This window comes from Melopsittacus undulatus, chromosome 4 (assembly GCF_012275295.1).
Source record: "Melopsittacus undulatus isolate bMelUnd1 chromosome 4, bMelUnd1.mat.Z, whole genome shotgun sequence".
Lineage (NCBI taxonomy): Eukaryota > Metazoa > Chordata > Aves > Psittaciformes > Psittaculidae > Melopsittacus > Melopsittacus undulatus.
Window position 1 is genome coordinate 86,877,081 of NC_047530.1, and position 18,126 is coordinate 86,895,206.

Below are 18,126 nucleotides of genomic sequence, written 5' to 3' on the forward strand. Positions count from 1 at the left end.
GTAAGTAGTCTTGATTTGCTACCAAAGGGAGACCAGTGTAACTGTGGTTTTTGTGAGAATAGCATAGAATTCTGCTGTAAGTTAATTTCTGTGTCTGCAACTTTATCAACTTTGTGGTGTTCAGTTCATGCAAATGGCCATCACTCTTGTTTATGTCCCTTTATTTGGCATTCAGTGCTACACTCGCCTATTCAGTCTTTGAATAATCATGTTGTTGGAGTTTAAAATGTGCTTTGACTTTCATTTGGCAAGACTGTACAGCAGCAATTCCTTGCTATTTATTCCACACTGAGATCAATTAGGTCTCCAAGATAAAGGAATGCGAAATACCATGAATGTACAAGAACACTTGGTGGGGTAATATATTATAATTTTATCTTTTGCATTCTGTCTTGGCACACATACTGCTCTTCATGGGTTGTTTCAATGGAATACGGCCAGTACGTCTGAATATTAAAGCCAGAAAATGTTACAGTTTTCTGGGTTCACTGACTAAAACATGAGGTATAAATCCATTTTCTATTAAAAGGTGCATGGCATAGGGACTCTTTGAAAGCATGTAAAGATTTTAGGGGAATAAGCCCTATGTCTTCTCAGTAAGACTGATTCCTGAGTCCTTGCAGTGTTTTCAGAAAACTCTCTCCAGACAAACATCAACCTAGACAAATGGGGATACTTGAATTATTCAGGAGTTATCAGGCACTGCAGCAGTGGAAGTGATGAGTAAGCATATTGGTGAGTCATTAGCCTGTGGCAGGTGGGAACAGTGCTGTTTAATATTTTCATCAACGACCTGGATGAGGGAACCGAGTGTACCCTCAGCAAGTTCGCTGATGACACTAAACTGGGAGGAGTGGCTGACACACCAGAAGGCTGTGTTGCCATTCAGTGAGACCTGGACAGGCTGGAGAGTTGGGTGGGGAGAAACTTGATGAAATTCAACAAGAGCAAGTGTAGAGTCTTGCATCTGGGGAAGAACAACCCCATGTACCAGTACAGGTTGGGGTTGACCTGCTGGAAAGGAGTGAAGGGGAAAGGGACCTGGGGGTCCTGGTGGACAGGAGGATGACCATGAGCCAGCAATGTGCCCTTGTGGCCAAGAAGGCAAATGGCATCCTAGGGTGCATTAGAAAGGGTGTGGTTAGTAGGGCAAGAGAGGTTCTCCTCCCCCTCTACTGTGCCTTGGTGAGGCCGCATCTGGAATATTGCATCCAGTTCTGGGCCCCTCAGTTCAAGAAGGACAGGGAATTGCTTGAAAGAGTCCAGCGCAGAGCCACAAAGATGATGAAGGGAGTGGAACACCTCCCTTCTGAGGAGAGGCTGAGGGAGCTGGGTCTCTTTAGCTTGGAGAAGAGGAGACTGAGGGGTGACCTCATCAGTGTTTACAGATATGTAAAGGGTGGGTGTCAGGATGATGGAGCTAGGCTTTTTTCAGTGATATCCAGTGATAGGAGAAGGGGCAATGGGTGTAAACTGGAGTATAGGAGGTTCCACGTTAACATCAGGAAGAACTTCTTTACTGTAAGAGCGTCAGACCACTGGAACATGTTGCCCAGGGGGGTTGTGGAGTCTCCTACGTTGGAGATATTCAAGGCCCGCCTGGACAAGTTCCTGTGTGATGTACTCTAGGTTACCCTGCTCTTGCAGGGGGGTTGGACTAGATGATCTTTCGAGGTCCCTTCCAACCCTTGGAATTCTGTGATTCTGTGATTCTATGTGGTTGAATATGTACATTTGACCAAATGACCCACAGCACTCTGAAGCCTTGCAAATTCCAAACTAGCTAAGCTTTCAAGGACCATCAAATGAAACTAGTAAGGGGAGAAAAAATTAAAAAATGTTTTATTCTCTATATGGGCTTTGCAATAATTTGTTTCCTGGTTATATCATGTGTCTAGCATTCAGGCTGGCACAAGATGAGTATCCAAATCCCTGAGAGGGTCGGCTGGAACATTATCAGCCTGGACCCATCTCCCCTAAGTGGAAGTCAAAATAAGGCAGTGGAACTACTGAGGAAATTCTCTCTCCTCTCCAATCCTAGATTTACATCTCTGATTTGCTCTCAGAGGCAAGTGCTTATGATTTTCATATATATGAATATTCCAGTGCATAGCTCATGGGTGACAGAGATTAGGCCCTGCTGAAGTGAAACACTGGAATGCTTCTTAGTTACACTCTGGTTTCTTGATGCCACTCAGGGAATCAAAAAGAGCTCTAAAGTGAATTAAAATGCAATATCCATTCAAATCACCTTAACTGCTGCCAGAGTAATGTAAAATGACATTAGAAACATGAGTCAATTGGCTTTTATTGATGAAATACAACCATAAGTAAGCTGTAATTGTGATATTCTGGAAAGAGGGACTCTAATGGTGATTGGGAAAGGGTTTGGGATCAAGATACTGGGATTGCTTGTAGCAGCTCAGCAGGAGCAGAGGTAAGCCTTGCATTTTAACAGCTGCACCGTCTGCAGATCTCCACCTTGGTTCTGAAGAAGATAGGGACTCTCAGTACTTCCAGAAATTAAGTGGAGCTACTTGCAGCACATTCAGGCAATTTAAACAGTGGTGTTTTTCTCAGATCTGTACCTCTGTTTACTCACTTGTAAAATGAAGATAACAGTACTTTAGGAGGTTGGTGAGACATCAGGTTCTGAATCTCTGGCCTATAACATGTAGCACTATATACAAAGAATAATTAAGATAACTAGCTGACCTTGGTTAAATTTTCAAAGTTTCTTTCAGGGTTATTTTGTGAATTCTTTTGTGTCATCCTTTCAAGACAGTGATTTTAATCATGTATATTCTCTGCCTTTTGTCGCAAATGTAATCACTTTTTTAAATCTCATATCCTCATATTTTTAGTCTTATTGGAATTGAAATTATTCCAATGAAAATAATGTTCAGATATGTTACTCTTTCTTCCTCTAAGAGGTTTATGCTTGCCATAAAGTTACTGGACTATGAATACCAATGTCCTTTGTAGCATTAAAAGTGAGTGCAATTCATTCTCTCTTATTGGCTCATTGTCAAGGAATCTTGCTGAGTTTGACAGTATAGTAGGACCTAAGCAGGTCCCTGCTGGATAACTGATTGGTTAAATAAAGGTTAGGCTCCTGGTGAAATGGAAATGGGCATTCTCATTTAAGAGGTGAGCAGTAATATTCTTTGCCATACTCCCAAGACCCATTCCACTTGTTAAGAAACTGTATTAGAACAGTCTATGTATACCTTAGTACTTTACCTTTCCTAAGTATTTTTCAAGCTACTACTCATGTACCCTGTTATTCCTCTTTTTTATTATCCACAAAATAGGCAAATTATTAGTTAATAAAGGTCACAATTAGAAGAATGTTTCTGGTAATTAAGACTTTCCAAGTTAAATATTTAGCATTAAAGAAGTGAAAGTGTCTGCAAGGCTTATTCATAGCTAGTCTGTATTTAAAGGGGCTTAGTGTGAGGTGTCCCTGCCCATGGCAAGGCAGTTGGAACTAGATGATCTTAAGGTCCTTTCCAACCCTAACTATTCTATGATTCTATATGAAAGTGAACCTGAATAGGCAGCTATGGTCTAATCCAGTCAGGCGTGAAATGTTTCCTGTGAAATCAATTGTTTTGAGTAAAATTAAGAAATAATCACATTTAACCCCAACAAAATTTGCACTGTCTGTTAAGTAGATTATATCATTAGAAGATACAGTATGTATTGATTGAGACACTAGAATTGTGGTAATAAAATTATTTATTTAGAGTTACCCAACAGGCCAGTGTCAGGCCTGGGAAAGGAAATAAAATTTCCTCATGCCCACTCATGGCTTCACCCACCCAGATCAATGGTGCTCACAGCAGAAAGCCCTTCCAGTGCTTGGAGGGCAGGTGGTTCATAAAGGAAGTGATGACAGATGTTGGGTAACACCATATGTCAATGTAGAAGCTACAATTCTAGACCTGTATACAGATGACTTTCCCCTAGAAAATGAGAGACTCAGTAGTGCCTAACAGCTAATACTTCTAGAGATAGTTCCCATCCAAAGAGCTTATCTATAACACAAGGTTATTCTTACCTTTGATCAACTGGATCATGTCCTGGCAGTTTATGGGTAAGTTTTAGAAAGTTGTTTTTAAAGATAATTTAGGGATTTTTTCCCAAGATCAGTTAAAGCTTACACTTCTAAATCATACATATGCGTTTGAAAATGGTATGCAAAAACTTAATATTGTCCTGTTTTACCCAGTCTTAGGGAGGACAGGACAAACTTTTGTACCCATGGATTTTTAAATTACACATAAATATATAGATGTGTATGTATTGTATGTAGATGGGTGTGTATATGTATATATAGATGGGCATGTATATAAAGCTCACATAGTCCCATTGATCCCACACTGAAAAGATTAGCAGTACTGTAGTAATTGGTAGTGTTACTATAATATCAGTGCTGTAGAAATTTCTGCTTAAAGTATCAATTACTAAGGTACAGAAAATGGGTAAATGTCTCTAATTAGCCTTTTCAGTGTGTTAGTCCACAGAAGTTATTTACATCATGGAAAGCTACTGCCAAGAAGAAAATAGGTTAAATCTTCACAATACTTTTTTGCATTTATGTGATTTCACCAAGCTACCAGTACCTTAGTAATACTAAGTAATACTTTGTCTTCATCCTTAAAGACAATAATTGATGGGGGAGAAAAATGTTAAGAAAGAAACTGTTAGCTCTTCTCCTTTCTTCATCTTCTTTCCCCCCTGCAAGTAATCAGATGAGATATGAATATGACAAAGTGTATTGTCTAGAAAATGTTTTCCCAAGTCTGTGATTCTCAGTGTTGGCTTTCTCCATGAAAACAATATGACTCATAATCTAGAAATCAGCAGATATACAGCATCAAATAAAAGAGATAAAATCTCAAACTATCCTAAAGTGAGTGAAAATTTATTTGTATATATTATCTGATCTCATAAGAAACTAAACAATTTGAGTCCTTAATTTATTTCTATCTAGTACCTACTGCTGTCACAGAGAGCTCTGTTCTCAATTTCTTTTGGAAATAAAGGCTCTGAAATTGCATAGGAGAGATTAAAGACAGGAAAAAAGGCACAGATTTAAAAAAAAAAAGCAAATGACAACAGCTTGAGTAATTCTTCTGTTAGGACTCTGATACTAAGAATACAGTAGCAGGACATAGAAGAACTCCAGTACCCTGTTCTATAAGGGTCAGCTGATATCAGCTGATTCCTAAAACAAACAGGAAAAGAAAGCAAAACCTGTAATAGAGGTAAGCTGAGTTAATACTCTGCAAAAAAGAAGCAAATGTCATCAGTAGCTACTGATGTTGGGTTTTTTCTAATAAACTAGAAATCTACTGTAATCTCCTTCTGCCTCTAAGTCAGAAGTAGCCTTTCTGTTGAACATGTGAATTCTTCTTGGTTTTGCCTTGCAGGTCTGTTGAGCTGCATCTTCAACAGCCTTTCTCAAGCAAAACCAAGGCTCTTGTCATTCAGTAGTAAAGAAAGGCAAAAAATGTAATTCAGTCTTTGACATAAAGAATATTTTGATTCTGCTCTTGCTGTGCACTCTGGAGTTCAATGGGGAAAACTAAAAAAATTAGGTAAAATAAGACTTACTGAAATACTGGCATGGGTTTGGGGGGTGATTTTGCTGTTTCTTTTATTTTACCACCTTGCAGGTTTTAGTTTTGGAATGTGGTTACCACAGTACATAACTGCTGCAGAAAGATCCTCTATCTCTATTTACATTGAGCAACCTGCACAATTTATGTGACTGAAATGGAAAATGGTGACAAGTTTCAGGCATAGCTATTTTTACCAGATCAGGAGCAGGAAAGTGAGTCATGTTGGGAAGTGTGGGAGACAGCTTTGTTGAAGAGACTAGTTTTCAAGCAACTGTGAGTCTGTGAGTGACTGAGAATTGTTCCCAGTCTAGCTCTGGTTCACAGCCATTAAATTATTTCATATGATAGGTAGTACTATATGGTTTTAAATGTAATTTCATGCAGTTGTTGTACTTGGTCATGAAATCCGATGTTATTTACTGACTGAGGGGCTAGTGAGAGATTGATTGGGAATGGTGAATGTACAAGAAATTTTCCCCAGTGGCCTGTAAATGGGGGGCTATATGTGGCACAATGAGTAGAAAGGGTTGAGGTGGCAGGAGACCTCCAATCAGTTTCTTTATGTAAATAAGGAAACTTGTGTGGTTAGAAACATCTCTTATCATTTGGATGATTCCCTACTCTAAGCACACTTCACAGGAAGTAGGAATGCTGATTAGAATTTTCAGTTCAAATCCAGCACTAGAAACTCTTTGAGAGAAGGCATGGACTTGGAGCCCAAAATCAGTTTGTTTGTTTGTTTGTTTGTTTTTAGCATATGGAGCTCTAAATCTCCTAAGTGTGCAAAACTAACTTGAAAGGAGAAGCAGCCACAACATTCAGCCAAGAGCTCTGGCAGATTTCTTTGTCTGCTTTCCAAGAGGAGAGAACTGAAGGATCTGTCTGGTTAGCTCAATTCATGGACGTGTTTGTACTCATGATTTTTTTTTTGCCATAATGAAGGGTCAAGAGATGTTCTGTAGACCCCCAAGGGAAAAACAAGGGAACTGTAATTGGATTACATTGAGCAGGAAAGGCTGAGGATGCAGTTAATAACTGATCTGTGCTCTGCATATATATGGACTGACTTTGAACATAATGATGTCTGGCATAAAATCCCAGACCAGCGGCTGCAGATAATCAGCTAGGAAGAAAACACACATTCACATTTGCTTGGAGGAGGCATTTATCTTCTAGAAGACTGAAGTTCTCGGCTCACATTTTGCAGCTAGGAATTTACAAAAATACAAAAGCAATTTTGATTGTTGGATTTCTGTAGAACTGCCCTGAAAATGGTGGGGAAGAACAGAAAGTCAAAAGCTCCCATGTTTAGATAGATGCACAGAAATATATATATTCTTTAGCAACTGTGAAATGAGGGTCTTTTCAGAACCCATGTTACTAAAGCCTTTATCCATGAGAATAGTAATAATTTTTCAGTTATTCTTAAGTTGTGAATTATCTGTGTTCTGGATTGAGAGACCTGTGTAGTGAGAGCTGTAGTACAGCAGAACCACTGGCTCTAGTTCTGCTTTGGGGCAGTGTAGTTATCTCCAGGCAACACAGAGCCCAAACTAATAATACCTAGAAGAGCCAGCCTGGGACCAAGCAAACCTCCTTTTCTATCTTGCTTTTAGTGTTTCTATTGCTATGTTAATTTTCCCTGTAACTTATCAGTTATGTTGGCTGGATAATGAAAATATGTCTTCATCCTACTTGTCTGGGGAAATTGGGTGTTTATGCCTTAGTCTTTGGAACACTAGCCTTCTGGAATCCCAGGTCAAGACCAGTGGAAAAGTCTGGAGCAAGTAAAATGTATGCTTGGTGGAAAGAAGTCAGATCAGGGAATCCTTAAGCAAACTGGACATGCATAAATCCATGGGCCTTGGTAGGATGCACCCACAAGTGCTGAGAAAGCTGACATGTCATTGAAAGGCCACTCAAGAGGCAATGGGCACAAACTGAAATGCATGCGGTTTCATCTGAGCATCAGGAAACTTTTCTACTGTGAAGGTGACTAATAACTGACACATCTTGCCTAAAGAATTGTGGTCTTCATCCTTGGTGATATTTAAATGCTGTCTGGATATTACCCTGGGCAGCTGGTTCTAAGTGTCACTGCTTAAGCAGGGGTTGTTGGACAACTTGATCTCCAGAGGTCCTTTCCAACCTCAGCCATTTTAGGATCCTGTGAAAGATTGCAGAAGTATGCATTTGAAGGTGAAGTAGTGGATGTATATGTGTATAATAATGTATTTTACTACAGAAAAGTCATCACAATGCTACCATTATATGGTTCTTGTACTAGGTACTTGTTACTAAGTAAATGTTTCATCCTTCTAATTTTTCTCATTAGACGACTTAAGAACATGAGTCAGTTCTTTTTATGTCAGTGGTTGTGGCTTCTTATGAAATTCAGATATTTCCCTTGAGAATTTGCTGTAATCAGGAGAAGAACTAAAGTATCCAACTTCTCCAGTCACAGAATCTGGCATAATCTGTGAAATGCACAGTACTTAGATGAACTTTACTGGTCAGAGGAGCAAAACATTTTCCAGAGATTTGTGACTAGAACTCAACACAAACAAGGATCATTAACTGCAGAAAGTTATTAATCCACAAAGTTCTGTACTGTCTTTATTATGAGTTAAGAATGAAAAGGAGATTTGTGAAGAGAGGCATATGGTTATTTCTCTCCAGTTTCGTTTAACAGATTATTGCTCACTCTCCAGCTCTACAGACATAATGTAGTGCTCAAATTGATTGTTTCTTTTTTTCTGTTCAGACCACCTTTTTCCATGTTCTCATTGCTAAACATTATGATTATTTGTTAGAGCAGCATGAAATAAGTTCTAGCTTGAACAGGTACCTGTACTGCCAAAACTGAAACAGGAGTGGTTGAAAGACACTAGGAAAAGAACGGAAACTACAAGCCAGGAGGATCTCAGTGAGGGCTGGTTGGTATGAATTCCTCAGGTTATCACAACAGAGGATATCAGCCTTTTTTGCCTGCAAGCTGTTCACACAGAGTTAGTGATGACGCATAATCGGCAAAGTGACATTGAACCTTTTGGAATTCAAAGAATGATACTTTTCATTTCATTCACTGGGTAAAGAATAAAAGCTCTTCCTGCCATCCTGGCTGCTGCACTAGTCTTAATTGAAAAGTGCAGTGTGAGATGAAAGCCTGGCAAGATTATTCTCCATACAAAGGTGAGTAAACCATAGGGCCTACTTAATGTCTGACCATGAGAAGACTAATGGCACCCACTGTGTGTTTAAAGATAGAAGGAGAGATCTGAACATCAGATCAAATAGTATCATACAGATAGTTTTTGTTAATGAAGGGTCTTAAAGTGACTTTAAATTCTAAAGAATGTGTAGAAAAGGTATAATTTTAAATTTACCAAAATAAATCTCACCATCAGAAAACAGGTACCTATTTCAGGGAGCTTTAACTGCATCTGATGTTTTCAGCTCTTTCCTTCATCTTTATATACAGTCACCTTCAAGGCAAAAAGATGATTAATGCAGCATCACTTGTAAAAGAAACAGTAACCACTTCCTTTACCAAAAAGAAGTATCTAGGAATGGAAAAGTAGTGATAATGACTAATAGAGGCTTTTAAAATTGCTGCTTACTTAGAGGCTTCATGTCATTTTCCAAATGATGTTAACATTCATTTATTTCACCCACAGATAAGCTGCGACATAAAGAAGTAAGATAATTTTTCAGCAGTCATCAAGCTGGTAGATCCCAAAATGTGGCAGTGCTCTGTCCATCACCTCTAGGATACATAAATACACAACTGTGTATACTTACCCATGAGCTGACATGAACAGATAGTGTTTAGTATTACCCCACAGCCATGGGTTAGCCCTGTTCCCATTTTAGGCCCAGCCACGTCAGCGTGGAAATGATCTGTTTTGTTTAGATGAGTGTTCCCCTGAAAATCACTGGAATAAGCTCTGTGTAAAAGCACTCAGCATGTCCATGATGAGCTTTATGACTATGGTCCTCTGGGTTATCTTTTAGATTTGCAATATTTTCTAGTTTTGGAGCAAGATGACTCAGTTCCTTTTTAATTGCTGGTCAGCCTGTGTTAAGCCAGCTTGGCAGCTGCTGGGAATGAGATGTCTACAAAGGTTAAACACATCTGTCAGTCATGTAAGGGAAACAGCTACATTTGTTGATGTTTAAGTGACATTCTCAGGCTGGCTCCAGCTGCCTGGCGGGACTGCAAAGTGAAGTCACGGGCCTCCAGATAGGCTCATTTAGGGGCTTTTGAGTGTGTGCTTTTTTCCAAGTTAAAGAAATGCAACATGAAAGTATTTTTGGTTTTTAGACAAAGGATGTCCTAAATATGATCCTTAAGTCCTGAATGTCTTGAACATTGAATCGAAGTCATTCAAATTAGAACCTTTTCCCACTATTATGAGTGATTAAAAAAAAAGTGGGGGGTGGATTTTTTATTTTAAATCCTATGAAGCTGTGTCATCTAAGCAAATGCAGTAGCAGTAATCGCATCAACAAACATGTTCAACACTTTCACCTCTTTGATTTCTCCCTGCAAAACAAATAGCAAGAGTCACCTCCTAAAAAAGTGCAAGTACTTTCTTAGTTAAATGCCACTGGACGCTGACAAGATGGGACCTGATCTTTCAAATCACCAGTGGTGCTTCCACTGAAGAGCATTTTTACTGGGTAAATATCCTTAGGGAGAAGCTGCTAATTAAGGAGCAGGTTTCTTAGCCAGGGGTTCCTAATAGAGAAGAGTGGTTAATTTTAAATATCTAGGCTATGAATAGGGACACTGTCACACTGAAGCTGTGCAAGTTGCCAGAGAGATATTTTGTGGTAGAGATGACTGAAAACTGCTGTTGTGCAATCAGGAATGAATAAACATTTCTACCTTAGGAGCTGCAAATTACTTTCTGGGCTAAGTACTTTAATATATTTTTCTGTTTCATAACAGCAACATCAATAGGCTCACTAACATACTCCATCCTTTGTTTAATTGGTGACTTCCTTAATAATTTTCTCTTTTAGCTATAGCTCAGTTTAGTGCTGAGGGTGGGTGTAGAGGTGTAGTTAGCATCTTATAGCCTGCCAGGGGTGAGTGTCTGTTTGAGACAGCTGCAAGTGGTTCTGTTGGTCCTAAACTCCTTTATTTCTGGGTGCCTCTGATGCAATGCGACATGCAGGGGTAGTCCTAGGCCTTTTTCCTAATTCAGTGTTTTGTTAATCATACAGACATATTTCTCCCAAATCAGAGTTGTCAGCTGCCCCGGTTTAGACAATTTTTTTCTGATGTTACGTGGTAGTGATAAACTTGTGCATTTTATGTGTGCCACCCACATGTGCTCCCTGAAAAAACCTCAGTTTCTCTGGGTGGTGCAAGATGTCTTGCCAGCTGCTACAGACAGTACAAGTTATTTATAACACTGTGACTAAACTATGCCTGCTCCCTCTTGGGCTGCCCTAGAGCTAGCACAGCAGATCTCCATGCTGATCTAAAGTCTGCAAAATTTGAAGCTGAAAAGGATGACTATAATCAAGTGTGAACCTACTCTTACCTAGTACTGCTCAGCTAATATGTCCAGTAAAATTTTCTAGCCCAAGGCCAAAAACATGATATCTCTTTTTTGTCTTCCCTCCCTCTTTTATGGGCTTAATAGAAATTGCCTCCAGCAATCCCACATACATTAGAGAAGGAAGAAAACACAACAGGTAGTGTATTGCTTGGGGATTATGGCACTACAGGTGTGCATGCTTAGACATAGGGAGCTGAAAAGAAGATGACAGGCATGACTACAGCAAGAAGGCTAGAAATTACACAGTTCATGATTAGTATGAATCCCTATTGTGAGGCAGAAGTTATTCAAAATACAGATAGAATAGAGGATAGGGAGAATAAAGTTGGTTTACACAAAGATTTTTACTTGCAGCTAGTGGCTCTGGGCTGATGTGATCGAGAAAGTCAGTGGACCACATAATCAAAATTCAGAGGAAGAAAAAAATCTTAATAATAATCCTAATTAATAATCCATTTATGTTACCTGTCAGGTGGCAAAATGGCAGTGTAATCTGCTAGACAAATTGTTCTGTACTCTGAAAGCAGAAGTTTCTGGCATTGAATGCAAGCCAAAATCAGCTCTCAGCTACAGTGATATAAATTCCAAAACACCTCTGGAGAGATCAGCCCATGTACTTCTGGTTTATATTAATGCAAATTTGACCCCAGGCAAAACGCCAACTTGAATTCAGTAGTTTTGAAGAGCAGCCATCCAAAAAAAGTTGCCACTGGAATTCAAAGCAATTTGGGAAAATAAGATGCCATTCACCGAACTCTTTACATGATTTAAGGTAAAATTGTACCACTGTGGAAAGTAAGATCTGTTCTTAATGGATGTCAAGAACATCCTCTATTGTCTTTCAACAAATGGAACAGATGGTTTCTGTTTTAAAATCAGTGCTTCTCTGATAAAGTCAATGGGTAAATCCCGGTTTTCAGCAGCTGAGAGACTAGATAGACTGCAGATCTTGCTGGCTCTCTTTGAACACAAATGTTCAATGGAGCACCTCCCGTATGAAGACAGGCTGAGAAAGTTGGGGCTGTTCAGCCTGGAGAAGAGAAGGCTGCGTGGAAACCACGTAGCAGCCTTCCAGTATCTGAAGGGGGGCTATAGGGATGCTGGGGATGGACTGTTCATCAGGGACTGCAGTGACAGGACAAGAAGTAATGAGTTCAGACTTAAACAGGGGAAGTTTAGATTGGATATAAGGAAGAAGTTCTTTACTGTAAGGGTGGTGAGGCACAGGATGCCCAAGGAAGTTGTGAATGCTTGATCCCTGTCATTGTACAAGGCCAGGTTGGACAGAACCTTGTGTGACATGGTTTAGTGTGAGGTGTCCCTGCCCATGGTAGAGGTGTTGGAACTGGATGATCTTAAGGTCCTTTCCAACTCTAACATTCTATGATTCTCTGTTGTTGCTGATCACCTGACTATAGCAGTACCATTTGTATTTTATACACTGGTGTGTTCATAGAATCCAAAAAGAGCAGGTTTTTTTTTTTTTCATATTTACAAACTAAACAACTAGTACAGGGTCACAGACCAAATCTAGGCCCTGTTCCATTTTCTGCATTGTACTCATTTCAGAGGATCCAGGTAAGAGGCAGTCTAGAAAGTCCTTCTGGTGGGACATGATTTTAATCTTTGGACCAATCTGTTACACTATCACATCTTAGTTTCAGCTTATTCTGTGTGTTCATCTCAGCTGTGGTGTGCAGGGTCAGGCATCTTCTCAAATTTTTATCAACTCTCTCACTGCCCTAGTTTGAAGAAGGTCCCTTAACTTCCGGATGTTTGGGCTTCTTTTCTTATGTCTTTCTAGAGTAACGTGATTGTAAGATGTTATTCCTGTTACTCCCTGTTGATGCATCTTTCATTCAGTAGAAGAAATGGGATTGTGATTTAAGTTTGGACCTTTAAGTGTGACATTAGTGATGATAGACAGTAGCTCCTTGTTGTGGCTATGCAATGAGGAATTTGGGAGCTTTGCAGTATGATTCAGGGCAGCTGGATCAAGACCTATAATATTATACTGAATAATTTAGCAGTTGCTACTGACCTAGATCTCTTCAGAAATTCTACTCCAACATCCATGACTATGTGTGAGAAAGTAAATGTTTTCCATCTCCTTTTTTTTTCATTTTTACTTTAAACGCTCACCTGATCCAGCAGCCCTCTCAATCAGCTAAAAAGCCTTCAACCTAGTAGTTTATTCTCATTTTATCTGTCTTTTTTTGGAAGCTTTGTTTCTATCTTCCAAAGCTCAGAAAGTGGCAGTGCTCATCTGGGATATATTGTATGTTGTAAGAAGTGCAGCTCTTAGAAGCTTGAGCAGCCAAACATCCTGGTGAGAGGAAAGGAGGGATGATCTTAACTGGTCTCTGGGTTCAGTCTGAAAGGACTCCCAGCATCACTGTAAGTTGTGTAGAGCTGGCTAAATTCTTCCTTTGCAAGCAATTTATATGTTGTTTTAAGCTTTTTTTTAAGTGGTTTCATAGTAGCTTGTAGGACAACAGAACTGTCCTTACTAAGGAAGGATTTGGAAGGCAGAAGAAAGCAGTTGTGTCCACACTATGTAGTGAAGGAGAATTGCTCCGTGTCCTTTCTCACTAACTCTAGGCCAGCAAGCAGTCTTGCAGTATTAACATGGCTGAATACAGGAGCCAAGCAGGGCTGCTCATTTACCTCTTTAAGTAGCTAGACTCTTTCTGGAGTCAGAGGTGTCTCTGAATAGCATTGCAGTGCACAATGGGTATGCAGCAGCTTGTACAGGTGTAGAGTGGGCTTCTCTGACATGGTGCTGCATCACAATGTGCACGTAAGCATTGCCTCTGCAAACACTGAAACCAGTCCTAGAACTAACATAATGTGAACACATCCTTCAGTGACAAATAATTGGTCCTTACCTTTCAACATAAGTTACATTTGCCTGTAGATTTCTGCAATACTAGTGATACTTGGAATAGTTTGAACTTTTGCTAACAGAAGTGCTGAAACTGAAGGAGATAGGAGGGGTTATTATGATGATTTTCAAAATAGAGTAAATGAAGGACCCTTTGCTCAAGTTGTGGTGCTGTCATTGTTCATTTTCTCCTTGGACACAATAATAAAGTAAAAGATTTGTTAGACAAGCTTGTTAACTCTATAGTGTCACTGTGATTCCACATATTTTGGTTGATGATGTATCAAAAGAGCTCCAAAATTCAGAGACTTTTTTCCTCCCTGCTGCTTAATTCGCAGAAAAGTAAACTTGAAGGGATTTTTTCAGAATAGGTTCTATTCCTTTTAAATTTTATATATGTGTGTGTGTTTGTGTATGTGTATATATTTATTTCTTTTTCCCTGTAGTCATTTGTGGAAGGATTAAAATGCGTATTGGATTCCTTGTTTTCTGTTTTCTTGTGCAATTTGGTTTGTTATGGTACTATTATTTATCAGAAGTCACAGTGCTTTTTTGATACAAAGACTGAAAGAGAAGCTTAGCATTCATTTTTATACTAATACTATATATTTACTTCTTCAAATACATCAGATTAGATACAAAGTAAAAAAAAAAATTCTGCATAAGCATTTACAATATGTCTTTTCTTCTGTTGCATATAAATTAAATAAATCTGGGCCTCTAAATGCTTGAAATTAAGCCGTAATTCTCACAGTTGTCACTGTCTTCTGCATTGTCTGTTGCATGTTGATGAAAAGGAATAGTAAAATCCACCAATATTAGTTTAATAGAACACTGCAAGACCTGCATGCCCTCTGGTGGAAGCGATCCTTAAGAGACTATTGTATATCAGCTTTTGTGGCAGACACACTGTCCTTTATAAACTTAGTTAATTATATTTCTCCATAGCAGAGTTTGTTACCTAATAGAAAGGAAAGCTCTTCCAGTGCATTATTTTTCTCACATTTTTCATTACAGTTTGAACTCTTTCTCTTCAACCTCTTTCTTGACTTTCTAACCTTGTTACTTCACTGTAATGTAGTTATATGTTGTGTAAAGGTATTGAACGGTATCTCATTATTGACAGAGTTTTATACGTAGAAATTTGCTCTGCTTTTAGGAAGTTTACAGGTCCGATACAAGCTGAGTAGGGATGGGCTCCTCATTTTCACCATTAACTCTGGAAATTTTGCCAATCGAGAGCTGCACCATGTGAAGATTAATAGAGAAGGCAGAGAGCTTGTTGTTCAGGTATGCCATGGTTTATGTTGAGTGTTAAATACTACTTCATGCCACAAACAGACCCACTGATTTCAGTGCCTGATCGCCAGCAGGAGGAAAAGGCTTTGCATTCTTCTGGTCCAGCAGCAGAATAGTCCTGTAGGTTAGAGCAAAGATCCACCCACACCCTGCTTCAAAGAGTGCCCAACTGTAGTTTTTTCCTGTGAGTGATCCTTCCCTTGTCTGTGACAATATGTGAATTGTCATGAAACACCTTTGGCCAGAAGTTCATCTGGACCATTGGAGTGGTTCTGGGGCTTAGGAATGTCTGTGTAACCTGTAGTCTAAGAGGAAGCACACAGTGTAGTTCATTAAAAAGTTTCCAAAGGGAGAAAAATAGCTGAGGAATACTGGGAATATAATTTCATTTAGAGTGTGTGTTTCAAGAGAGAATATGACCCAGGTATCTTATCCTCTCACAGAGAAGGAAAAGTTGAGGGAATGTAGGATGCAGTCACCATGTGCATGACTATGCCCTGTCCCTTTGCTGGAAGCAAGCCATGCTGAATGTGACACCCTCATGAAAGCCAAGAACCTTCCTCTGCCTTGTTTCCCTTCATCACCTGTTTTTCCAAGGCAGGGAGAAGAGGACCACCTTACTGCTCCTTCTGCTTTCTTTCTGAAGCTTATTATGCCAGTTGATACTAGGAAACAACTTGGCTAGATCTGGGCAGCAGTCATTTAACAGGGAAGGGTGGCAAAGTCTGGGGAAGCCTTATGTTAAGGAGTAGAATGAGAAGGAGAGAAACACAGGGAGCACCACAGCTGCATTTTTTTCTCTACAGTTTCTGTATCTGGGTGGTAAAATGATAGCACATCACACAAGGGTGGGTAAGCCTGATTATCTAGGAAGGAAGCTTATGCTAAAAGCCAGGATTTTGCTTAAGTACCAGTCTTCTATTTTCTGCACTGAGGTTTTCTTCTGTGCAGAGCTAATTTGTAACAATACATTTCTAGAGAGCTTTCTTTTGAGTGTATTCTGAAGTGACTAGACATGGATTTTGGGAAGCAGGGGGATTTCAGTGTCAAATATTTTAAGGTTTTCTGCAGGGGAAGTTTCTTCAGAGCCCTTTATATGACTATTCTGGTACACCTTTCTGCTTCTCATGCTAAAATCAAAGTACATTCACTTTGCTGTCTTTAGAAACTGAATCATGCTTGGGGGCAGAATTAACTGATTTGCAGCTGAGAGCATTCCCAGAAGTTTGCAGTACAGAGAGATCTAGAGGTGTCTATGTGGTGTTGTAATGATCTAATTTTATTGACCTCTTCCAGGTTGATCAAGTTCTCAAACTCAAACACAACTTTTCTGAGATTGATTTTAAGGCCATTAAATCACTCACCTTGGGCAAGGTCACAGGTAGGTTCTACTAAAAATATTCCTGATTCATCAGTTGTTATACTGCTGGAGTTAACTTGTGCTGGTGTCTTGGGCATTTAATAGGACTGGGGTTTTGTTTGGCTGGTTTAGCTGTAAGAGTTGGCCTGAGCATTTCAGTACTCCTATTTGTATATCTTGTCAATGAAAAAATTTGGCAGTTTTACTTGTTTGCACTGGTAGCAATATTAACTTCTCCCTTTGCTTCCTCCAGTAAAGTGATTCATACTGCCTGTGTGGCTGCACAAAGTGGCATCTTAGCCCAGTGATATCATCTCTGGGCCATCTCTGCTTCCTAATGATAAGAGCATCACTGTGAGCCTTCATCCTCTCTACCCTTTTTTACTCCCAGTTCTTTTCCATTTGAATTTTGCAAGGAATATTTACATTGCATACAGCAATGAGGCCACAGTTCTGCATGCTCTTTGAGTGGATATTCTTGATCTTTACCCCTCCAACACTGCAAAGACATCACAGGACAGAGTAGAACTACTCTATTTTGTTGTCAGGTTACTTTATATGAGTCTTATTTGTCCCCAGTAAGATTCTAAATGCTTCTTAGTTACAGACATTTTAGTCCTTTGTTGAAATTTGGACCTTCATAGCAAGCCTGACATCTGTTTCATGTATTACAATTCTATATGTGTCATTCATAGCACCCAAAGCCTGTGGGACTGGTAGCTGAACAGAAACTATAGACATCTTTAAGTGTCTATTTGTGCAATGTTAATGTATATGACATTAGTGCATTTTATATCATGTTTTACTAAGTAAATTAAGGGCAGGAAATTATTTTCCCCTTTAAATATATTTAACGTTTGTTCAGAATGCAGCAGTCTTCCAAGCATTTGTGGATTAATTTGGGGACCTGACACTGTTCAGCTGAAGTAAGAGCTAAGCTAAAAATTTTGTCATTTTGTCAACAGTCAGCTGTAGCACTGAAAATCTAAACATTGCTCATCATGACCTCTACCTAAAGCTCCAGCTATAGATACCAAATCAATAAACCAGGGTTTTTCTACCAGCAAGATGCAACATAGAACAAAGATCTTCAAACATGTAGCCAGCAAGCTGACATGGTGCAACTCAGCTTCATGGAGAGAAACTAGATCTAGTCACAAAAATATGATTAGCTTTACAAGTATAAGGTTGTTGCCAAGCCAGAAAGCCCAGAGTATCTCCAGAAGTCTGGCATTCAGTTCCACTGAGCACCACAGACTTGTTTCCAGACAGCTTTTAAGGAATATATCCTTCTGTTATTTCTTTCTTGTCCCAAAGTTTATTGGGATTTTGTTTTAGTAATAATAATACTATTAGCGATAGTTCATATTCTGTAATGAC

At 39.3% G+C, this 18,126-nt stretch overlaps 1 protein-coding gene across 1 annotated transcript in view; it reads left to right on the forward strand.

Moving 5' to 3' along the window:
• The window catches only part of CNTNAP5 (contactin associated protein family member 5), a 295,407-nt gene that overhangs the window by 259,378 nt on the left and 17,903 nt on the right, over window positions 1-18,126 (forward strand). Inside the window, exons 22-23 of the mRNA XM_031053410.2 lie at window positions 15,247-15,377; window positions 16,683-16,767. Of these exons, the coding sequence (XP_030909270.1) occupies window positions 15,247-15,377; window positions 16,683-16,767 (216 nt within the window). The remainder of the gene's footprint in view (window positions 1-15,246; window positions 15,378-16,682; window positions 16,768-18,126) is intronic.